This window comes from Calypte anna, unplaced genomic scaffold, assembly GCF_003957555.1.
Source record: "Calypte anna isolate BGI_N300 unplaced genomic scaffold, bCalAnn1_v1.p scaffold_23_arrow_ctg1, whole genome shotgun sequence".
Lineage (NCBI taxonomy): Eukaryota > Metazoa > Chordata > Aves > Apodiformes > Trochilidae > Calypte > Calypte anna.
The window spans coordinates 35,196-58,240 of NW_022045500.1; the positions used below are offsets into that span (position 1 = coordinate 35,196).

The 23,045-nt window shown below is 60.5% G+C and overlaps 2 protein-coding genes across 2 annotated transcripts in view; both read left to right on the forward strand.

Annotated features, from left to right (window-relative positions):
• The window catches only part of DDB1 (damage specific DNA binding protein 1), a 12,276-nt gene extending 979 nt beyond the window's left edge, over nt 1–11,297 (forward strand). Inside the window, exons 2-22 of the mRNA XM_030468716.1 lie at nt 165–323; nt 684–767; nt 939–1,055; nt 1,327–1,429; nt 1,544–1,619; nt 1,833–1,941; nt 2,104–2,282; nt 2,375–2,538; nt 2,614–2,721; nt 3,992–4,199; nt 5,123–5,218; nt 5,338–5,449; nt 6,347–6,470; nt 7,949–8,113; nt 8,214–8,308; nt 8,991–9,161; nt 9,359–9,468; nt 9,619–9,788; nt 9,922–10,024; nt 10,383–10,506; nt 10,605–11,297. Coding sequence (XP_030324576.1) covers nt 165–323; nt 684–767; nt 939–1,055; nt 1,327–1,429; nt 1,544–1,619; nt 1,833–1,941; nt 2,104–2,282; nt 2,375–2,538; nt 2,614–2,721; nt 3,992–4,199; nt 5,123–5,218; nt 5,338–5,449; nt 6,347–6,470; nt 7,949–8,113; nt 8,214–8,308; nt 8,991–9,161; nt 9,359–9,468; nt 9,619–9,788; nt 9,922–10,024; nt 10,383–10,506; nt 10,605–10,688 — 2,661 coding nt within the window. The 3' untranslated portion in view covers nt 10,689–11,297. The remainder of the gene's footprint in view (nt 1–164; nt 324–683; nt 768–938; nt 1,056–1,326; nt 1,430–1,543; nt 1,620–1,832; nt 1,942–2,103; nt 2,283–2,374; nt 2,539–2,613; nt 2,722–3,991; nt 4,200–5,122; nt 5,219–5,337; nt 5,450–6,346; nt 6,471–7,948; nt 8,114–8,213; nt 8,309–8,990; nt 9,162–9,358; nt 9,469–9,618; nt 9,789–9,921; nt 10,025–10,382; nt 10,507–10,604) is intronic.
• Nucleotides 11,298–12,932: 1,635 nt separating this feature from the next.
• VWCE (von Willebrand factor C and EGF domains) lies at nt 12,933–22,535 on the forward strand. Its single transcript, XM_030468704.1, has 20 exons — nt 12,933–13,121; nt 14,595–14,689; nt 14,806–14,895; nt 15,101–15,229; nt 15,326–15,442; nt 15,528–15,644; nt 16,098–16,226; nt 16,684–17,003; nt 17,488–17,581; nt 17,671–17,753; nt 17,838–17,925; nt 18,057–18,142; nt 18,809–18,926; nt 19,752–19,837; nt 20,000–20,096; nt 20,490–20,572; nt 20,740–20,830; nt 21,748–21,830; nt 21,919–22,006; nt 22,165–22,535. The coding sequence occupies exons 1-20, from the start codon at nt 13,009–13,011 to the stop codon at nt 22,533–22,535; spliced, it is 2,478 nt and encodes an 825-aa protein (XP_030324564.1). The 5' UTR covers nt 12,933–13,008.
• The last annotated feature ends 510 nt before the right edge of the window (nt 22,536–23,045 follow it).

Consider the following 23,045-nt stretch of genomic DNA (forward strand, 5'->3'; position numbering starts at 1 on the left):
ATCCTCAGGAATGGCCCGGCATTAAGAAATGGGGTTTTGATGCCACCTTTCCTGGGGCTGTGACCAAAAATGAGATGTCCTTGTCCCCTCCTGACACCTTAGAGAGGTTCCCCCTATTTTTGGGGTGGTTTTTAGGGCTTTCCTCAAAACTTCTTGCCCTGCAGCAAAGCACCATCGTGTGCCACAACCGCGTGGATCCCAACGGCTCCCGGTACCTCCTGGGGGACATGGAAGGTCGTCTCTTCATGCTGCTCCTGGAGAAGGAGGAGCAGATGGATGGCACTGTCACCTTGAAGGACCTGAGGGTGGAGCTGCTCGGGGAGGTAGGATTTGGCCACTGTCCCTTGTCCCCGTGGGGCTGGGATGCTCCTCAGGGTCTTGGTTTTGGGACCTGGGGTGGGGTGAAGCTTCCCGGTTGTCGCCCTTCCCACCTCCTGGGGTTTGGAAGCTAAAACTTGAAGGTTTTCCACCATCTTCCCACTTTTTATTTATTCCTTTATTTTCACCTGATGGTTTTGCTGTCCCCAGGGGACGTTTGGCCTCTCCCTGGGTTCTGCCAAGGGCTGAAATTCCCCTCCAGTGCCCGGGATTTTCCTCTGGGGGTTGCAGCTCGGGTGTGGTGGTGCTGGCAGGAGGTCCTGCTCACACCAGGGCTGGTTCATCTCCATCTTCTCCATTCCCAGACATCCATAGCAGAGTGTTTGACCTACCTGGACAACGGAGTTGTGTTTGTTGGCTCTCGCCTTGGGGATTCCCAACTTGTGAAGGTGGGTGGCAGCCATCCTGGGGCTTAGTTTGGTGTAGGATCTCCTTCATCTTTCCCCTCATCGTGGCCTCCAGAGGCCTACATGGGGAAATTTTCCTTTCTTCTCCTTGTCCCACACCCTTTCCACTCCTTTGGGCTTAGCTGCAAAGCTGATGGTTGTGTTTCTTCCCAGCTCAACGTGGACAGCAACGAGCAGGGCTCCTACGTGGTGGCCATGGAGACCTTCACCAACCTGGGCCCCATCGTTGACATGTGTGTGGTGGACCTGGAAAGACAAGGCCAGGGGCAGGTAACATTGGCTCTTTCCTCCCTGCTGGGCTTGTCTGGGTTGTCCACGGAAGGGAAAAGACTCCCAAACTTTCCTTGGAGGATCTCAAAGGTCTTGCACTGAAGGGTGGGATGAGCGAGGAGCTTTTAATCCTTGGTTCTGTGAGGAAGGGGTTGCCTTTGAGTGGGGAAAAATCAGCTGCTAGGGGAATTTCCAGTGGAAACTGAAGCAAGGAGGAGCCAGGGGAAGCTTCCTGGCAAGAATTGGTGCAGATCCTCTGTTTTTCCTCCAGCTGGTGACCTGCTCAGGTGCCTTCAAAGAGGGTTCCCTGCGGATCATCCGCAACGGCATCGGGATACACGAGCACGCCAGCATCGACCTGCCAGGGATTAAAGGTGGGTGAGGTGGGGGGTGAGGTGCTGCAGACAGAACCCACAGCCCCAGAGCTTCTCAGAAGAAGCTTTTTTTCTTCACCCTGAGCCAACAGGGCCTCTCTCTCTGTGTCACAGGGTTGTGGCCCCTCAGATCAGACTCCCAGCGGGATACAGACAACACCTTGGTGCTCTCCTTTGTTGGCCAGACCAGGTGAGGTGGGCTCAGCACCAAGCCAGGCCCTCAGCTTTGTGTTGGGGCAGGATCTAACAGGAGCTGAGTTTCTTCTTTTCCCTTCCCTCCTCTTCCCCTCCCTCCTCTTCTCCCACCCTCCTCTTCTCCCACCCTCCTCTTCTCCCACCCTCCTCTTCTCCCACCCTCCTCTTCTCCCACCCTCCTCTTCTCCCACCCTCTTTTTTCCCCCAGGGTCCTGATGTTAAACGGAGAAGAAGTTGAAGAGACAGAGCTCACAGGCTTTGTGGATGATCAGCAGACTTTCTTCTGTGGCAACGTGGCCCATCAGCAGCTGATCCAGGTGATGCCACTTTTGGGGACAGGCAGAGGGGTCTCTCCTGGTGACCCTCAACACCCTTTTGTGGGATTGACCTAAATCCTGGGGAGCGTGCAAGGACTCTGGGTGTGAGCCAGGAGGTGTTGTGGCTCTCAGGAGGGATCTTCTCTCTCTCTGTGTCCCCAGATCACCTCAGCCTCTGTCAGGCTGGTGAGTCAGGAACCCAAAGCCCTGGTGAGTGAGTGGAAAGAACCCAATGGGAAGAACATCAGCGTGGCCTCCTGCAACAGCAACCAGGTGGTGGTGGCTGTGGGAAGAGCCCTCTACTACCTGGAGATCCATCCCCGGGAGCTCAGACAGATCAGGTGGGTTTGGCCTCAGGGTTTCTCAGCCTTTTTTGTTTGTTTGGTTTTGGGCTCCATCCTGAGCCCTCTATCTGCTTCCTCCTTCCTGCCAGCTGCACAGAAATGGAACATGAAGTTGCCTGCCTGGACATCACCCCTCTGGGGGACACCAGTGGGATGTCCCCACTCTGTGCCATCGGGCTCTGGACTGACATCTCTGCCCGAATCCTCAAGCTGCCTTCCTTTGAGCTGCTGCACAAGGAGATGCTGGGAGGAGGTAGGTGACACCTCCCCAAGGGCTGGCAGTGAGCTGGCTGAGCCTGGAGTGACATCCACCTTCTGTCCCCTGCAGAAATCATCCCTCGTTCCATCCTGATGACCACCTTTGAGAGCAGCCACTACCTCCTCTGTGCCCTGGGGGATGGAGCTCTCTTCTACTTTGGGCTCAGCCTCGAGACAGGTGACTGTCCCCTCCTCCCCTGCTTGAAGTCCTTTCATCCTCCTGCAGACATCCCTCTGGCTTCTTTGCTGGGTCTCAATGAGGTTGGGAAACACCTCCAGGTGATCATCAAGTCCCAACCACCAGCACAGCACCACTGTGTCCCCAAGTGCCACATCTGTGCCACATCCAGGGGTGGTGACTCCACCACTGCCCTGAGCAGCCAAGTTCCAATGCTTGACCACTCTTCCAGTGAAGAAGTTGGTCCCAATCTCCAACCTAAACCTCCCCTGGTGCAAGTTGGGGCCATTTCCTCTGGTTTTGTCACTTGTTCCTTGGGAGCAGGGACCAACCCCCCCTGGCTCCAACCTCCCCTTTTCAGATCATCCAAATCCAACCAGGAGCCCAACTCTGCTGAGCCCACCACTCCTCCTGTCCCTCAGCACCACATCTCCAGGGATTTTCCACACCTCCAGGGATGGATGGGGATCCAACCACCTCCCTGGGCAGCTGGGCCAGTGCTTAATGACCCCTTGGGGGTGATTAACCCCCCCTGGGCACCCTCAGCCCATTTCCTCTTGTCCCATCACTTGGTCCTTGGGAGCAGAACCCAACCCCCCCCCAGCTCCAACCCCTTTCCAGGGAATTGCAGTGAGGTCTCCCCTCTGCTCCAGGCTCAGCACCCTCAGCTGCTCCTCACAACTTCTCCAGAACCTTCTCCTTGTCCTCCAGCCCCTTCCCCACCTTTGTTTTCCTTCTCTGGACCCACTCCAGCCCCTCAGTGTCCCTGTTCTGACCCAGGATTCAACGCTCTGAGCACAACAGGACAATCCCTGCCCTGCTCCTGACACAAGCCCAGGGTGCTGGTGGCCTTCTTGGTCACCTGGGGACACTCACCCCAACCCTGAGGTCCCTCCCCTGGCACTTTTCCTCTTTTATCCCAAACCTGGAGAACCTTTTTGGGGGGGCAGGGTGGGTTTGGTGTGAGCCAGAGGCTTGACCTGACCCCTTGGCCTGGTTGGACCTGAAACAAATGACCTGGAGGCTGGGGACAGAGGTGGCTCTGTCACTGCCAGGTGGCTCTGTCACTGCCATGTCCCTTCTTGGCCAGCTGGGGACATGCTGGCTCATGTCCAGCAGCCTCCAACCAGCACCCCCAGGTCCTTCCCCCCCAATTCCTCTGCTCCAGGATCTTTTTCCTCCTCTGTCCCTTCCCCATCGTGCCCTGCTGTCCCCTCCCCTGGTGACCTCTGTGATGCCACCCCCTAGCAGTGGTTCTCCTCTTCTCCAGGCTTGCTGAGTGACCGTAAGAAGGTGACCCTGGGGACCCAGCCCACTGTCCTCAGGACCTTTCGTTCCCTCTCCACCACCAACGTCTTTGCCTGCTCTGACCGCCCCACTGTCATCTACAGCAGCAACCACAAGTTGGTCTTCTCCAATGTCAACCTCAAGGAGGTCAACTACATGTGTCCCCTCAACTCTGATGGCTACCCTGACAGGTGAGCCTGGGGGACATGGGGCTGGGGATGCAGGGAGCAGGAGGAGGAACCCCCAGGAGGAGGAGGAGGAATTCCCAGGAGGAAGAACCCCCAGGAGGAGGAGGAGGAGCAGGAGGAGGAGGAATCCCCAGGAGGAGCAGGAGGAGGAGGAATCCCCAGGAGGAGGAGGAGTAGGAATCCCCAGGAGGAGGAGGAGGAATCCCCAGGAGGAGGAGGAGGAGGAATTCCCAGGAGGAATCCCCAGGAGGAGGAGGAGAAGGAACCCCCAGGAGGAGGAGGAACCCCCGGGAGGAGGAGGAATCCCCAGGAGGAGTAGGAGGAAGAGGAAGAACCCCCAGGAGGAAGGTTCTGGAGGTTTTTACTGTGTCACCCACCTTAAAAGTGGCACTGGAGAAGCACAGAGAGGGTGGGAGAGACCTTGAAGATCATGGAACCCAACTTTTCTGAGGCCAGCACAGGACTCAGCACCACATCTCCAGGGCTTCTGAACACCTCCAGGGATGGATGGGGATCCAACCACCCCCCCAGGCAGCCTGGGCCAGTGGTGAATCCCCCTTGGGGTGAAGAAGTTTCTCCTCATTTCCAACCTGAACCTCCCCTGGTGCAACTTTTGAGGCTGTTTCACCTTGTTACTTAGGAGAAGAGACCAACACCTGGGAACCTCCTCTCAGGGGGTTGCAGAGAACCAGAAAGTCTCCTCTCAGCCTCCTCTGCTCCAGGTTGAACACCCCCAGGAGCTCCTCACAACTTCTCCAGACCCTTCCCAACCTCTCTTATCTTTCCCTGGACATGCCCCAACCCCTCAATTCCCCTTCCCATGAAGAAGTTTCTTTTGATATTCAATCTAAACCTTTTCAGGGCACAACTTGAGACCATTTCCTCATCTCATGAGGTTTTTTTTTTCCCTTTTCATCCTCCTCCAGCTTGGCTTTGGCCAACAACAGCACCCTGACCATTGGCACCATTGATGAGATCCAGAAGCTGCACATCCGCACTGTCCCCCTCTACGAGTCCCCCAGGTGAGCCCAGCCCAGCCAGCACCAGCACTTTGCCTTTCTTCTCTCCAGAGCTTCTCCACTTTCCCCATGGAAAGCTCTGTCCTGGTTCCCCTGCCCACGGGGCTCTCTCTATCCCACAGGAAGATTTGCTACCAGGAGGTATCCCAATGTTTTGGGGTCCTCTCCAGTCGGATCGAGGTGCAGGATGCCAGTGGGGGCACCACAGCCCTCAGACCCAGTGCCAGCACCCAGGTGAGGAGGAGCTGGTGGAGGTGATGGGAGGGCTGGAGCCAGGCTGAGAGAGTTGGGGGATGCTCAGTCAGGAGAAGAGAAGGTTCCAGAGAGACCTCAGAGCACCTTCCAGTGCCTGAAAGCTGGAGAGGGACTTGGGATAAGGACCTGGAGGGTTGGGATGAAGGGGAAGGGTTTTAAAATGGAAAGTGAGGATGGACACTCCAGAAAGGCAGCCAGGAGCTGCAGAGCAAGGGAAGGGGGGTGACCCCTTTGGGGAGCCCCCCCTGCAGTGCTGGGGACAGTTGTGGGGTCCCCAACAGCAGCAGAAGGAGGCAGAGCTGTTGGGGTGAACCCAGAGGAGGCCATGGAGGTGCTGGGAGGGCTGGAGCCAGACTGGGAATGGGGGGAGAAGGGTCCAGGGAGACCTCAGAGCACCTCCCAGTGCCAAAGGGGCTGCAGGAAAACTGGGGAGGGGTTTGGGATGGGGGTCTGGAGGGATGGGATGAGGAGGGAAGGGATTGGAAGTGGAAGAGGGGAGAGTGAGGTTGGAGAGGAGGCAAAGCTCCCCCTGAGGGAGCAGGAAAGAGGGAACAGGGAGAGGAATTCCTCTGGATCCTCTTCTTCCCCAGTGCCCATTCCAAAGGGATTCTAAAGGAGGGACTTGGGATAAGGACCTGGAGGGCTGGGATGAGAGGGAATGGATTTAAACTGGATTTAAACTGGGGAGAGGGGAGATGGAGAGGAGATCTGGGGGAGAAACTCTTTGGGGTGAGGGTGCTGAGCCCCAGGGTGCCCCCAGAAGCTGTGGCTGCCCCATCCCTGGAGGTGTTGGGGGTTGGATGGGACTGGGAGCTCCTGTGGAGCAGGCTGAGGACATCCCAAGCAGCACAAAGATGTCACCAATCTGTCTCCCAGGCCCTGTCCAGCAGTGTCAGCACCAGCAAGCTCTTCTCCAGCAGCACTGCACCCCACGAGACATCCTTTGGAGAGGAGGTGGAGGTGCACAACCTGCTCATCATTGACCAGCACACCTTTGAAGGTACCAGAACCACTGCTCTCCTCCAGGGCAAACCCAGCAGCCTCTGGCTGGGACCTGGGACCTTCCCAGACATCTGGAGATCCACGACCTTTCCCAGTTCCCTTCAGGCAGAATGTTTTTCTTGGATGAACTTCAGCCTCAGGGCTTGAAGTGAAAGCCAGCTGGGCTTGTGGTGACTCAGGGGGGGGGTGGTGAGAAGTGGGAGGGGAGTTTTCCAAGCAACCCCCTTGGATATTATCAAAGTTTGAGCTGCTCCTGGGGCAAAAAAAGTCTACCTGGACTTCAGCAAAGGGTTTGACACCATCTCCCACAGCATCCTCCTGAAGAAGCTGTCAGGGCACAGCTTGGACAGGAGCACTCTGTGCTGGGTCAGGAACTGGGTGGAACGGGCCCAGAGAGTGGTGCTGAACGGGGCTGCATCAAAATGGCGGCTGTGGTGTCCAAAATGGCGGCTGTGGTGTCCCCCAGGGATCAGTGTTGGGCCCAGTGCTGTTCAATATCTTCATTGATGATTTAGATGAGGGGATTGAGTCCATCATCAGCAAATTCACAGGTGACACCAAGCTGGGGGGAGTGTGGATCAGCTGGAAGGCAGGAGGGCTCTGCAGAGGGACCTGGACAGACTGGAGAGTTGGGATGATCCCAAGGGGATGAGGTTCAACACAACAACCCCATGGGGAGCTCCAGGCTGGGCACAGAGTGGCAGAAAGGGACCTGGGAGTCTGGATTGCCAGGAAGCTGAAGAGGAGGCAGCAGTGTGCCCAGGTGGCCAAGAAGGCCAATGGCATCCTGGGCTGGCTCAGGAACAGCGTGGCCAGCAGGTCCAGGGAAGGGATTCTGCCCCTGTGCTCAGCTCTGGGGAGGCCACAGCTTGAGTCCTGTGTCCAGTTCTGGGCCCCTCAGCTCAGGAAGGAGCTTGAGGTGCTGGAGCAGGTCCAGAGAAGAGCAAGGAGGCTGTGAAGGGATCCAGCAGAATTGCTGTGAGGAAGGGCTGAGGGAGCTGGGGGTGTTGAGGCTGGAGAAGAGGAGGCTCAGGGGAGACCTCATCACTCTCTGCAACTCCCTGAAAGGAGGTTGGAGCCAGGGGGGGGTCGGGGAGGTATCAGTGGGATAAGAGGGCTCGGACTAAAGAATTTTTTCCTAATATCCAACCTAAACCTCCCCTGGCAGAGCTTCAGCTCTGCCAGGGGAGGTTTAGGTTGGATATTAGGAAAGGATTCTCTGCAGAGAGGGTGATCAGGCATTGGAATGGGCTGCCCAGGGAAGGAGTGGATTCTCCGTGTCTGGAGATCTTTCCAAAGAGCCTGGATGTGGCACTGAGTGCCATGGGCTGGGAACCACGGGGGGAGTGGATCAAGGGTTGGAGCTGATGAGCTCTGAGGTCCCTTCCAACCCAGCCCATTCTGTGATTCTATGAAAATGCTCTGCCAGGAGCTGGAGGGGACTCAGTTTCTTTCTGGTTTGTCCTCTTTGCTCAGTGCTCCATGCTCACCAGTTCCTGCAGAACGAGTATGCCCTCAGCCTGGTCTCCTGCAAGCTTGGCAAGGACCCCAACACCTATTTCATCGTGGGCACTGCCATGGTGTACCCCGAGGAGGCTGAGCCCAAGCAGGGCCGCATCGTTGTCTTCCACTACTCTGATGGTAAGGGGGAGGAGCAGGGCAGCTCCATGGCTCAGCCCATTCCTCTTGGAGATCTCAGGTCCCAAGGGAGCTCAGGGATGAGCTGGTGGCTTTGTTCCAGGGAAGCTGCAGAGCCTGGCTGAGAAGGAGGTGAAGGGAGCTGTGTACTCCATGGTGGAGTTCAATGGGAAGCTGTTGGCCAGCATCAACAGCACGGTAAGGACCCTCCTGGCAGCCTTTGGGTGGGAAAAGACTTTTCCAGGTCATGGAGCCCAACCATGGAACCCCAGCTCTGCCAAGTCCATCACTAGTGGCCCTCAGCACCATATCTCCACGGGTCTGAACACCAACCACCTCCCAGGCAGCCTGGGCCAGTGGTGCATCCATCACCCTCTGGGGGATGAGGTTTCTCCTCAAATCCAACCTGAACCTCCCCTGGTGCAACTTTTGAGGCTGTTTCACCTCATCCCAGTGCTTGTTACCTGGGAGAAGAGACCAACACCTCAGAACCTCCTCTCAGTTGCAGAGTGAGGTCTCCCCTCAGCCTCCTCACTCCACGCTCAACCTCACAACTTCTCCAGAACCTTCTCCTTATGCTCCTGACCCTTCCCCAGCTCAATGTCCCTTCTCTGGACACACTCCAGCCCCTCATTGTCCCTTTCCTGACCCAAACCTTCCCCCAGGTTTTGAGGTGTGACCTCACCAGTGTCCAGCCCAGGAGGACAACCCCTTCCCTGCTCTCACCGCCCACCCCAATCCTGACTCAAGCCAGTATGAGCCCCCCACCTTGTTTGGGGAGCAAATTTGAGAGCTGGCACCTCCTCCAGATTGTCACCAAGGTCTTGGGGTGCACGTCCTGTGTGTCCTTGGTGTCTGAGGGCTGTGTCCATCCCTCCAGGTCCGACTGTACGAGTGGACAGCCGAGAAGGAGCTGCGCACGGAGTGCAACCACTACAACAACATCATGGCCCTCTACCTGAAAACCAAGGGGGATTTCATCCTGGTGGGGGACCTGATGCGTTCTGTCCTCCTCCTGGCCTACAAACCCATGGAAGGAAACTTTGAGGAGGTACCAGCACCACGGGATAATCCATCCTGGCTACAACAGGGTGCTGGGAAGAGCCTCCCTGGAGCTGCCAACCCTGCTCCAGGAGCTGCTCGTGGAGCAGAAAGGGAGCAGACTGGATCCCACCTCCCTCCTGAAATGGAATGGAAATGTTGGATGACATTCCAGGCCATCTGTCCACATTCTTGTCCTCTTTCCAGATTGCCCGGGACTTCAATCCAAACTGGATGAGTGCTGTGGAGATCCTGGATGATGACAACTTCCTGGGAGCAGAAAATGCCTTCAATTTGTTTGTGTGCCAGAAGGACAGGTGAGCTGGGGGGGATGGGACCTTCTGGCCTTCTCCACATGTCCCAGGCAGGCTGGGAAGGTGGGAAGAGCATTCCCAGCTCTGAGGAGATGGGATCAGGGGGAGCTTTGGTCTCAGCACAGCCTGAGCCTGAGGGGCTTTGGGTTCCAGTGCTGCCACCACGGACGAGGAGCGACAGCACCTGCAGGAGGTGGGGTTGTCACACCTGGGGGAGTTTGTCAACGTCTTCTGCCATGGCTCCTTGGTGATGCAGAACCTGGGGGAGACCTCCACACCCACCCAGGGCTCTGTGCTCTTCGGGACAGTCAATGGAATGATTGGTAAGGGGCAGGGTTTGCTTTGGGGTTTGGGTTTGTTTTTTTTTTTTATTCCTTTGAAAGCTCCTCCCTTGTAATTCGTTCCCTTTCCCACTTTGTCACCTTGAACTTCCCTGTCCCCTTTTGTCCTTGGCAGGCCTGGTGACCTCACTGTCAGAGAGCTGGTACAACCTTCTCCTGGACATGCAGAACAGGCTGAATAAAGTCATCAAGAGCGTGGGCAAGATCGAGCACTCTTTATATCCTTTGGGAGTGGGGGCAGGAAGCTTGGGCTAGTCAGTCCTGGGAGGGGGGGAGCTCCTAAATCTGGCCTGGGACAACCTTGGGACACTGGTGGGTGTGGGAATGGTGGTGGGAATGGGAATGGTGGTGGGAATGGGAATGGTGGTGGTGGGGATGTTGGTGGTGGGGATGGTGGTGGAGTCTTTGCTCGAAGGTCTCTGTGGCAGAGAGGAGCTCCCAGGGTTTGAGGTTTTGTGGTCACCCCATAAAAAAGTGAGCCCTGATTCTGAGCTGGTTTGGGGTGGGTGCTGCCAGAGGCCTCACCCCTCCTCCTGGTGTCATTCCTTTGGGACTTGATCTCCTTGACAGTGCCACTTGGAGGTCCTTCCACACGGAGCGCAAGACGGAACCGGCAACGGGTTTCATCGACGGGGACCTCATCGAGAGCTTCCTGGACATCAGCAGACCCAAGATGCAGGAGGTGGTGGCAAACCTGCAGGTGAGAGGGGTGCAGGGAGCTTTTGGGGGGTCAAGGTGGATACCACCCCCCACCTTTCCCTCACCCCTTTTCTTGGCTTTTCCTTCCCCTTCTCCCAGATCGATGACGGGAGCGGGATGAAGCGGGAGGCCACCGTGGATGATCTCATCAAGATCGTGGAGGAGCTGACCAGGATCCATTAGCAGGATCCCCACAGCCTTCCCAAACCTCTTCCCTCCACCCACGACCAGGGAATCTCTTCCCACCTGCACCTTGGAGCCCCCCTGACCGCCCTTGCCTGGGGGGAAGGAGGTTCTGAAGGGGGGAAGGAGCTCGTTTGGGATTTTGGGGGGGATGTTGCTCGAGCCACCACTCCTTGGATTCCCAGATCCTCCAAACCTGGAGCTGGGTTGCTTGGTTGCCCTCCTCAGGTGACCAGCAGTGCTTGGCTCACCGTGCCCTTGCTGGGATTTGCTCTTCACTGTTGTCTTTAGTATCTTTTGGGTTTCTTTTTCTGTTGTTGTTTTGCTTTAATTTTTTTTTTTTTTTTTGAGGGGGGGTTGGTGCTTTTTGGATCATTGGGAGCTTGGTTTTTTGTTTTGTTTTGTTCTTTGGAAAAGAAAAAAAATGCTGGAGGAGCCACCCTGGGCTGGGGAAGATGGGTGGGTGCAGATTTCATGATGGAGCCAAGCAGCTCCCCCCTTTCTCTGTCTCTCTCTCTCCCCAGGCTCTGTGGTTTGCTCAGGGAGGGGCAAAGTTCCCTCACTTGTTGGATTTCTGAGTTTTACCAAATAAAAGTAGTCCAAAAAGAAGGTGCTGCTGGATTTCTGCAGCCTTTGGTACCCCCAGAGGGTGCTGCTGGATTTCTGGAGCCTTTGGCCATGGCCATCAGGGTTCAGGGAGCCCTGAGGAGGCTCCTGTGGGTCCTTGGCAGGGGGGGGAAACAGAGGGGGGGTCCCTTGGGCTCTGCCAACCCCCAGCCCAGCCTGGGGGGCAGGGACAGCCAGACCCTTCCCACCAAAGGGATCTCTGTGGGGACCCTGCCTGCCTTCCTCCTTCCTTCTCACTTCCTTTCCTTTCTCCTCTCCATTCCTTCCTCTTCTTCCTCCTTCCCTTCCTCCTTCCCTTCTTCCCTTCCTCTTCTCTTTCCTTCCTCTCTCCTCCCTTTCCTTCCTCTTCCTCTCTTTCCTCCCTCCTCCCCTTTCCTCCTTTCCCCTTCTTCCCTTCTTCCCTTCTTCCCTTCTTCCCTTCTTCCCTTCTTCCCTTCTTCCCCTTTCTTCCCTTCTTCCCTTCTTCCCTTCTTCCCTTCTTCCCTTCTTCCCTTCTTCCCTTTCTTCCCTTCTTCCCTTCTTCCCTTCTTCCCTTCTTCCCTTCTTCCCTTCTTCCCTTCTTCCCTTCTTCCCTTCTTCCCTTCCCTCTTCCCTTCCCTCTTCCCTTCCCTCTTCCCTTCCCTCTTCCCTTCCCTCTTCCCTTCCCTCTTCCCTTCCCTTCTTCCCTTCCCCTCTTCCCTTCCCTCTTCCCTTCCCTCTTCCCTTCCCTCTTCCCTTCCCTCTTCCCTTCCCTCTTCCCTTCCCTCTTCCCTTCCCTCTTCCCTTCCTCTTCTTCCCTTCCTCTCCCCCTCCTTCCTTTCCTCCCTCTTCCTTTTCCTCCTTTTCCTTCCTCCCCTTCCCCACCTCCTGGGGAGGTTTTTCCAGCAGACCCCCAGGCTCAGCCTCTCCTTGGACACTTCAGCAGCACCTGGAGCTGGGGGCAGAGCTCCTGCCTGGGGGGGGGGATGAACACAGATGGAATTTTGGGGGGGGGTCCCTGCTGCTTTCCCTCCCCCCTTTGCTTTGGGGTCTCAATCCCTGCCCCACCTCTGACCTTGGCTGTGGCCCCGGGTTTGGGGGTGTCTGAGGGGGGGTGACCCCAGCTCCATCCCAGTTCTGCTCCAGCCCTTTCCCTGCTGCCGGGTCCCTGTGCAGGGCTGGGAAAAGGGCCCAGGAGGAGGAGGAGGAGGAGGAGCAGGGAGAGGCCACTCCGGAGCTTTGCCAGATGTGGGAAAGGAGAGAAGGAAAGAGGAGAAGAGGGGGGGGTGGGGGGTGCACACAGACACACAGGAACTGATTTTGGGGTTTTTTTTTTGGCTATTTTTCTCTCCTCACTCCTCACCCCCACCCCTCCATTCCCAAAGCCACCAGCTGGGCACCCCCATGCCCCCCTTGATGTGCCCCCCCCAAAAAAAAACCACCCCCAAATCTCTCGGGGAGAGCATCCCCGGCTGGCATCCCATCGGGAGGGGGGGAGTTGAAGAGAACCAGGATGGGATCCATGGTTTTCCCCCAAACCAACCCCCCCAGACCCCCCCATCCCTCCCCGCTCCCTCCTTCCCCCCACCCCCCGCATTGTTCCCGGCTCCCGGGCGGGAGGAGGAGCAGGGCCAGGGGCCAACATGCGCTCGGTTCCCCCCGTGCCGCCGAGACAGCTCCAGGAAGGAAGGCAGAGGGAATTGGGAAGGTGCAGCCTGCTCGGAAATCTCCTGGCATGTTGGTCGAGTTCTTCTTCCAGGTTGTTTGGGTCTCCCTGCTCCTCCGGACCGCCCCGGGCAGGGTTTATCCCGGGAGAAAGCAGCAGCCCAGCAGCTTTGCCGTGCAGAGGTACCCGGCTGCTCCTTCCTCCTTTTCCTTTCCTTCTCCTTCTTCTCCCCAGCTCCACCTGGGGACAGCGATGTCCCCTGCCCGGCACCCCCCCTTTGGGCTCATTTGGGGGCTCCAGATCTGCCTCCCCAGGGACAGGGACCCCACCTCTCCCTCCCCCTGCCCAAAGGGACCCTTGGGAATTCTGCTCCCCGTCTCCCTGTCCTGCTCCCTGTGTCCTGCCCCATCCCTGTCCTGCTCCCTGTGTCCTGCTCTCCACATCCCTGTCCTGCTCCCTGTGTCCTGCTCCCCATGTCCCTGTCCTGCTCCCCGTGTACTGCTCCCCGTGTCCCTGTCCCGCTCCCTGTGTCCTGTTCCATCCCTGTCCTGCTCCCTGTGTCCTGCCCCATCCCTGTCCTGCTCCCTGTGTCCTGCTCCCCATGTCCCTGTCCTGCTCTCTGTGTCCTGTTCCATCCCTGTCCTGCTCCCCGTGTCCCTGTCCTGCTCCCTGTGTCCTGCCCCATCCCTGTCTCGCTCCCCGTGTCCTGCTCCCTGTGTCCATGTCCTGCTCCCCATCTCTGTGTCCCACTCCCCATGTCCCTGTCCTGCTCCCCATATCCTGCTCTTCTTCCTCAAGTCCCTGTCCTGCTCCCTGCATCTCTCTCCTGCTCCCCGTGTCCCTGTCCCACTCCCCATGTCCCTGTCCTGTTCCCCACATCCATGTCCTCCTCCCTGCATCCCTGTCCTGCTCCCAGTATCCCCACATCCTGCTCTCCTCTTCCTCAAGTCCCTGTCCTGCTCCCCATGTCCCTGTCCTCTTCCTGGCATCCCTGTCCTGCTCCTCACGTGTCCTGCTCCCTGTGTCCCTGTCCTGCTCTCCATGGCTCCTGCTCCCCGTGCCCTGCACCCCACATCTGTGTCCTGCTCCCCATGTCCTGCTCTCTTGTTCCTCAAGTCCCTGTCCTGCTCCCTGTGTCCTGCTCCATTCCTGTCCTGCTCCCCATGTCCTGTTCCTCATGTCCCTGTCCTGCTCCGTGTCCTGCTCCTCAAGTGTGTCCTGCTCCCCGTGTCCCTGTCCTGCTCCCCATGCTTCTGTCCCACTCCCCGTGTCCCTGTCCTGTTCCTGGCATCCCTGTCCTGCTCCCTGCATCCCTGTCCTGCTCCCTGTGTCCCTGTCCTGCTCCCTGTGCCCCTGTCCTTTCGCCCATCTCCTGCCAGGGGACATTTTCCCTCTGTCCCCCCCGATGGGACACTCAGGTCAGCTGGATCACTGTCCCCTCCCTCTGTCCCCCCCATTTTGGGGTCACACCCCTTCCCAATTCCCCCCTGGCTCCATCTCCCACCCAGCCTGGAGCTCTGTGTCCCCATATCCCAATACCCCACTGGCTGGAGCAGCTCCCTGGAGCCCTTTGCTGTGTCCTGGGAACCCAGGGCAGGGTGGCCTCAAGTCTCTGTCCCTTGTCCCTTGTCCCTTGTCCCCTGTCCCTGGCTCAGGCGCCACGTGGGGCCCCACGTTTGCTTCTCGGCCCTCGGCAGTGGATGCTGTCCCGGGTGGATGCTGGCTCCAGGCAGTGGGCACTGCACCCTACGTGAGTCCCAGGGGGGGCTCTGGAGGGATGGGTGGGTGTGTGGGGGGGGGTGTCACAGGTCGGGAAGGGGGGAGGGGGATGTGTCCCTGACTGTCACTTTGTCCCCTTCCCTGCAGCTCTTTGCTCCTTCGGCTGCGGCGGCGGCTTCTGCATCGCTCCCAACCTCTGCTCCTGCCCCGATGGGGAGAGGGGCATCACCTGCCCAGGTAACCCCCCCCCAACCCTGGGGGCACCCAAAGGGACCCCCCTCGCCCCAAAAAACAACAACAACAACAAAGAGTTTCTTCCATCAGGGGACATTTCTCCTTGTCATCCTTGTCACCTCCCCAGGCATCCCTGGCAGGGCTCGGGATGCTCAGGGTGCCATCAGTGCCCCCCCAAACCCCCCCCCACGCCCTTCCCGTCTTTCAGAGCCCTCGGGGACCTGTGGGGAATATGGCTGTGACCTCTCCTGCAACCACGGGGGGTGCCAGGAGGTGGCCCGGGTCTGTCCCCTCGGCTTCTCCATGCTGGAGACCCCCAACGGCGTCCGCTGCACCGGTGAGCGGGGATGGGGAGGGGGGGGATCCCAGTGGGAGGTGATGGGGGGGGGGTCCTGATGCCTCCCCCCTCCCCATTTCCCCCTCTGTCCCCCAGACATCAACGAGTGCCTGAGTGCTGCCTGCGAGGGTCCCTGTGTCAACACCGAGGGGGGCTTCGTCTGTGAGTGTGGCCCCGGGCTCCAGCTCGCTGCCGACAGACACAGCTGCCAGGGTAAGGGTGGGGAAGGGGTTTTGGAGGAGTGAGGAGGGGGCCTGGGGGGGTTTATTGACCCTTCAGTGTCCCCTCCTCCTCCCAGACACAGACGAGTGCCTGGCCACCCCCTGCCAGCACCGCTGCAGGAACAGCCTCGGCAGCTACCGCTGCTCCTGCCGCCCCGGCTACCACCTGCATGGCAACCAACACTCCTGTCTGGGTGAGCCCTGGCCCCAAATCCCCCCCCAGGGCCACCAAACCCCTCCTCAAGGCAACTAACTCCCCCCCAGGACCACCAAACCCCTCCCAGGGCCACCAAACCCCTCCCAGGACCACCAAACCCCTCCCAGGGCCACCAAACCCCTCTCCAAGGCAACCAAACCCCCCCCTAAGGCCACCAAATCTCCCCCAAGGCCACCAACCCCCCCCAGGGCCAACAAACCTCTCCCCAAGGCAACCAACCCCCCCCACCCAGGACCACCATACCCCTCCCAGGACCACCAAACCCCCCCAAGGGCCACCAAACCCCTCTCCAAGGCCACCAACCCCAGGGGACAGAGGTGTCCATGGAGCCCCCCAGCCCTGTGGGGCAGAGCAGGGGGGGGATGTGTGGGTGCTGTGGGTGCCCCCGAGGAATTTGGGACCTCCTGATTTTGGTGCCTTTGTCCCCAAGATGTCAACGAGTGCAGGTGGCCCGGGGAGCGCCGAGCTTGCCAACACAGTTGCCACAACACCCCGGGCAGCTTCCTCTGCTCCTGCCGCCCCGGCTACCGGCTGAGAGGGGATGGGGTCTCCTGTGAAGGTATTTGGGGGGGGGTTTTGGGGGAGCAGAGGAATTGGGAGGGCTCAGGGGGCTCATCTGGTTCCGACCCAAGTGGCAGGGGCAGGGCCAGCTCCCCCAGCCCAGGTGGCTCCAAGCCCCATCCCAGCTGAGCCTCCCCGGGGAGCCCCTTCCAGCTGGGATGGATTCAGAGGATCCCAGAATAGTTTGGGTTGGAAGGGACCTCCCCAGGTCACCCAGTCCAACCCCCCCTGCAGTGTCAGGGACCCCCTCACCTAGATCAGGGTGCTCAGAGCCTCCTCCAGCCTCACCTTGAACATCTCCAGGGATGAGGCCCCCAACCACCTCCCTGGGCAACCTCTGCCATTTTTCCACCACCCTCATGGTAAAGAACTTGTTCCTCACGTCCAATCTCAACCTCCTCAGCTCTGCTTTCGGTTTTTAATTCCTTTCTAATTTCTCATTTCCTTCCCTCCAGGCTATCCCAAACCCATCCTGCCTCCATCCCCCATCCTGCAGTCCCTGCAGCACCCACCCACCCTCCTCCTGCTCCCTCCTGGCTCGGGGGGATCCCTCCTGCTCCCCAGGGGCTCCCCCTCCTCCCACCTCCCCGCTGCTCCCCCCGGTACCCACCTCCCTCCCTCTTCTCTCTCCTTGGCCACCGAGTCACCCCCAGGGGTTGGGGGACCCCCAGGGACCCCCACCCCATCCTCCCCTCACTGCTGGTACCGGGGAGCCCCCCGGGAGCCTGGAGCTCGTTGGATGGAGCTGGGGGGGTGCAGGAGCTGTGTTTGCCAGGTGAGACCCCCCCATCCCATCCCATCCCATCCCATCCCATCCCATCCCAACCCATCCCATCCCCTCCCATGCCATTTCCCCCATCCCATCCCATGCCCTCCCATCAATCCCATCTCCTTCCCCCCACCTTCCCATCCCATCCCATCCCATCCCATCCCATCCCATCCCATCCCATCCCATCACGTCCCATCCTCTCCCATCCTCTCCCATCCTCTCCCATCCCCTCCCATCCCATTGCCCCCATCCCATCCCGTCCCCTTCCCTTCCATCTTATCCCATCCCATCCCATCCCATCCCATCCCATCCCATTCCCTCCCCTCCCCTCCCATCCATCCCATCCCATCCCATCCCCTTCCCTTCCATCTTATCCCCCCCATCCCATCCCATCCCCTCCCGTCCCATCCCATCCCATCCCACCCCATCCCATCCCCCCCATCCCCTGCCCCCCTCCCCACACCTCTGTGTCCCCAATGTCCCCTTGCAGGGGGGACAAGTTCTCTGCCAAGCCCCCAGCTGCCCCATCTCCTGCTCCCACCCGCTGCCCGCCCCGCCCGGGGGCTGCTGCCCCACTTGTGCAGGTGACCCCTGTACCCCCCCCGACCCCTCCCCATCCCCCCATCCCCGGGGTGTCCCCCCCCCGACCCCCCTTGACCCCGCTGCCCCTCAGGGTGCCTGCACGAGGGGGTTCCCCACGCTGAAGGTGACGTTTTCACCCCCTGGGATGGGAACTGCACGGTCTGTGTCTGCCTGGTGAGCCCGGGGTGGGCTGGGGGGGACACCGGGACCCCCTCTCAGAGCCCCGGTGGGGGGGTGACATCCCGGTGTCCCCCACAGGCTGGGAATGTCACCTGCATCTCCCCCGAGTGTCCCCCAGGCTCCTGTCTCAGCTCCTCACCCTCCGACTGCTGCTCCTGCCAGCCAGGTGGGTGCCCCCGGGACCCCCATCCTTGGGGGGTGTCCCAGGGCCCTGCTGAGGATGGGTGGGGGTCAGGGTGGGGGTCAGGCAGGAGTTGGGCTCCCCAGCCCTGGCCCTGCTCCCTCTCTGCTCCCCAGCAAGGTGCAGCTTTGGGGGTCACACGTACCCCCACGGCGCCCGGTTCAGCCTGGATGGGGACGACTGCACCTCCTGCCTCTGCCAGGTGGGGACACGGGGGGACAGGGGGTCCCCAGGGAGGGGAGAGGGCCCCCCAGGGGATGGAGGGTCCCTTAGGATGAGGGGTCCCTCGAAATGGGGTGTCCCCAAGGGTGGAAGATCCCCAGGGGTGTGTGGTCCCCAAGGATGGAGGGTCCCTAAGGATGAGGGGTCCCCAGGGATGGAAGATCCCGAGGGATATGGGGTCCCCAGGGGATGGAGGGTCCCTTAGGATGAGGCTCCCCAGGGATGGGGTGTCCCTAAGGATGAGGGGTCCCCAGGATAGGGTGTCCCCAGGGGATGAAGGGTCCCTAAGGATGAGATGTCCCCAAGAATGGGGTGTCCCCAAGGGTGGAAGGTCCCCAGGGATGTGGGATCTCGGAGGATGGAGGGTCCCTAAGGATGAGGGGTCCCCAGGGACCAGGGATGGAGGATCCTCAGGCACAGAGTGTTCCCAGGGGATGTAGGGTCCCCAGGGATGTGTGGTCCCCAGGGATGTGGGGTCCCCAAGGATGGAGGTGCCCAGGGAAGGAGGGTCCCTAAAGATTTGGGGTCCCCAGGGATGCTCCAGGCCTTCCCCTCCCCATCCTGCTGAGGCTCCAGGCAGGGTCTGAGGCAGGGTGGGTGGGCAGGGGGCTGTGGGGACAGCAGGTGACATGTCCCTTGTCCCCAGGGGGGAGAGGTGGAGTGCTCCTTTGCCCCCTGCCCCGTGCTGGATTGTCCCCAGCACCAGCAGCACCTGAGCCCTGGGCACTGCTGCTTCACCTGCAGGGACCCCCCAGCCCCTGCCAGTGAGACCCCAGCTGGGGACACAGGGGGACAGGGAGAGTGGCATGGGGGGGACAGCTGGGGACAGGGGAGGTGGGATCTGGGGGGACACGGGGGGATGGGGAGGGTGGGATGGGGGGCACAGTGAGGACAGGATGCAGGGGACATGGAGGGATGGGCAGGGTGGGATGTGGGGGACATTTGGGGACAGGGAGAGTGGGATGGGGGGGACAGCTGGGGACAGGGGAGATGGGATGTGGGGGGACACCTGGGGACAAGGGAGAGTGGGATGGGGGGGACACGTGGGGACAGTGAGGACAGCATGCAGGGGACACTTAGGGATGGGCAGGGTGGGATGTGAGGGGACACTTGGGGACATGGAGGGTGGGATGTGGGAGGGACAGCTGGGGACAGGGGAGATGGGATGTGGGGGGACACTTGGGGACAGGGAGAGTGGGATGGAGTGGGACACGGGTGGGATGTGAAGGGTGGGATGTGAGGGGATACGTGGGGACAGGATGCAGGGGACATTGAGGGATGGGGAGGGTGGGATGTGGGGGACATTTGGGGAACAGGGGAGATGGGATGTGGGGGGACACCTGGGAATGGGGAGGGTGGGATGGATGGGACACCTGGGGACAAGGACAGGAGAGAGGGGACACTTGGGGACAGGGAAATGGGGAGAGCTGAGGGGGGGGGGGGGGTGCACAGGGGTTGGTGAGGGGGGGGTGCAGGTGGGGAGTGGGTGCAGACAGGACCCCCAGGGGGGTGCTGGAGGGTGCTGGGGGTGTGTGTGTCCGTGTCCCCCTGTCCCCCCCAGCCCAGGTTTGTGTCCCCTGTCCCCCCAGGCTGCCTGGTGGATGACAACGGGGTGGAGTTTCCCATCGGGCAGATCTGGTCCCCGGGTGATCCCTGTGAGTTGTGCATCTGCCAGGTGAATGAGAACCCTGCTCTGCTCCCCTCCTCACACCTCCTCCTCCTCCTGGGGGTGTCACCCCAACCCTGGTGGCCACGGTGGCCACCAAGCAACTCCTGGGCTTGGACTCTGCTGGGGTGAGGTAGCCCGAGGTCTCTGTCAAGTGCCCCATCCCTGCAGGCAGACGGCTCCGTCAGCTGCAGGAGGACGGAGTGTCTGGAGAGCTGTCCCCATCCCATCCACATCCCGGGACAGTGCTGCCCTGACTGCTCCGCAGGTGACACCTCTGTCCCCTCCCCTGACCCCGGAGGTGACACCTCTGTCCCTTCCCCTCACCCCAGAGGGAACACCTCTGTCCTTTCCCCTCACCCTGGAGGTGACACCTCTGTCCCTTCCCCTGACTGCTCTGCAGGTGACACCTCTGTCCCCTCCCCTGACCCCAGAGGTGACACCTCTGTCCCTTCCCCTCACTCCAGAGGTGACACCTCTGTCCCTTCCCCTCACCCCAGAGGTGACACCTCTGTCCTTTCCCCTCACCCTGGAGGTGACACCTCTGTCCCCTCCCCTGACCCCAGAGGTGACACCTGTCCCTTCCCCTGACCCTGATGGGGACACCTCTGTCCCCTCCCTTGCAGAGAGTCCCCAAACCCCCCTCTCCTCGTCCCCTCAGGCTGCACCTACATGGGCAGAAGCTTCTCCAACAACCAGACCTTCCCCTCCCTGCTGGATCCCTGTCTCAGCTGCATCTGCCTGGTGAGAGACCCCCAGGACCCCCCCAGACCCCTTCACCTCCTGCCCCGGGGGCTGAAACTCGTTTTATTTTTCCCCTCCAAGCTCCAGAGGGTTTGGGGAGGTTTCTATTTATTTTTTTTTGGTGAAAAGAACCTGGATTCCTCTTTTTCTTTGCCCCTCTCTCCCAGCTGGGCTCCGTGGCCTGCTCCCCCCTGGACTGTGCCATCTTCTGCACCTACCCCTTCCACCCCGAGGGCGAGTGCTGCCCTGTCTGCCAGGGTAAGAACCAGGGGAAAAAAGGGGGGAAAAAGGAAAAAAAAACCCCAAAGGGACAACTGGATGTCACCAGCTGCCCCCCGAGGGGGAGAGAGACCCCCTGGATGGGATGGGGTTTTTTTGGAAGGAGAAAAGGGGTGGGGGGGATGTGCAGGGAGAAGGGGGGAGACCCCATGAGCAGCCTGAGAAATGGAGGGGGGTGAGTGGAAGGTGTGTGGGGGGAAATGGGATCAGGAAATGGGATCAGTGAGATCCCCAGGGGGATCCCCTGGAGGGGTTGGGGTTTTTGCAAGGAAAAAAGGGGTGGGGGGTGTGTGCAGTAAAAGGGGGGGAGACCCCATGGGCAGACTGAGAAATGGAGGGGGGTGACTGGGAGGTGTGGGGTGGGAAATGGGATCAGGAAATGGGATCAGTGAGACCCCCAGGGGGATCCCCTGGATGGGATGGGGGTTTTTTGCAAGGAAAAAAGGGGTGGGGGAGATGTGCAGGGAGAAGGGGGGAGACCCCATGGGCAGCCTGAGAAAGGGAGGGGGGTGAGTGGGAGGTGTGTGGGGGGAAATGGGATCAGTGAGACCCCCACGGGAATGGGGGGAAGTTCCTGGTGAGGTGGAGGGGAGGGGCTCAAACGTGAGAAATGGAATGTTAATGAGATGATAATGAGGACTCAATCAAACAGGGGACACAAGATGAACCAGGCCACCACGATGTCCCCATCCCCACCCTAAATTCCCACAATTTCCTTGCAAACCTCCCGAGTTTGGAGCCGAGTCAGCTCTGCCCCCCCCTCACTGGGTGCACCCAGTTGGGGACAACCCCTTGTCCCTGACCTGAGTCTTGGGGGGGGTCAGAGGGTCCTGTGTCACCCCACAGTCACCTCCCTGCCCCCCTCTGACCACCTTCCCACTCCCCCCTCTCCCCAGACTGCAACTACCAGGGCAGGAAGGTGGTGAACGGCCAAACCTTCACCCCCGAGGGGCAACCCTGCACCCACTGCACGTGCCAGGTGAGCTGGGTGGCTGTGGGGGTGACAAAGGGGACAGGAGGGGAGGGTTCACCCCAATTTTCCCCCCCACACACCCCCTGGCTGCCAGCTGGGGGAGGTGAGCTGTCAGAAGAGGCTGTGTCCCCTCTCCTGCGCCGAGCCCGCCCCGCTGCCCGCCTGCTGCCCACCCTGCCCAGGTAAAAAGGGGGGGTTTGGGGGGTGTCCCCGGGGGGGTGCTGGTGGTGGCAGGGTCTGCTTCTTGTCCCCTCTCGTGGCTTGGGGACAGGGGCCATGCTGCAGCACCCATGGGATCCCAGGGGAGAGGTGGGTGCTAACCAGAAGCTTCTCTCCCCAGACGTCCGCCTCCTGCTGCCCGGCAGGGACCCCCCCCCCTCCCTGTCACTGTCCCCCTCCCTGTCACTGTCCCCAACCCACCAGGACTCCCCCACTGCCCCCCCCCACCCTGGCCCACCCCCTCCATCCCCCCAGTCCCCCCATCCCCGCCTGGCCCAGCTCCTGCTCCCCAACACAACCCCCCTGCACCCCTCTCCGGGCAGTTCCAAGGCTGAGGAGCCCCCCACGACCACGCTGAGCCCCCCCAGGCCCCCCTCAGCAGCCCCTCTGTCCCCTGACACCCCCTCCCCAGCTCCCACAGGATCAAACCCCGAGGCTCAGGGACCCCCCGGGGATGTGGAGCCCTTGGCTGGGGGGCACGTGGGTCCCTAAGGTGGGAGGAGGATGAAGAGGAGGATGAAGAAGGAGGAGGAGGGGGGGGGGCTGCAGGACCAGCAGGCCTGGCCCACCAGGCCCCCCCGGGGGGGTGGGTGGCTGGGGAGGGGGTGCCAAGAAGACAGGGTGGGTGACAGCATCCCTGCTCCCACGGGTGCTACCCCCCCACTCCCGTGGGTGTCCCCCACCCCATGGGTGCTGCCCCGAGGGGTCCCTCAGACCCCAGCCCCCCACTGCAGCAGGACTGTGGGGCAGGACCAGCCCCCCCCTTGACCCCCACCCCTTCCCCAGTTTGTGGGGTGCAGGATCTGGGGCTGGGGGACACTCCTGGGGTGGGGAGGAGCCCTCCCTGCCCCCAATAAAGTCACCCTGGTATTTATGGCCTGTCCCCCTCCTCCTGCTTGCACCCATTTTGGGGGGGGGATTGGGGTGAGCAGCCACCCACCCAGGTGACAGGGACAGTGCTGGAGGTGACATCCTGGTCCCCTCTGGTCCCTCATACCCCCC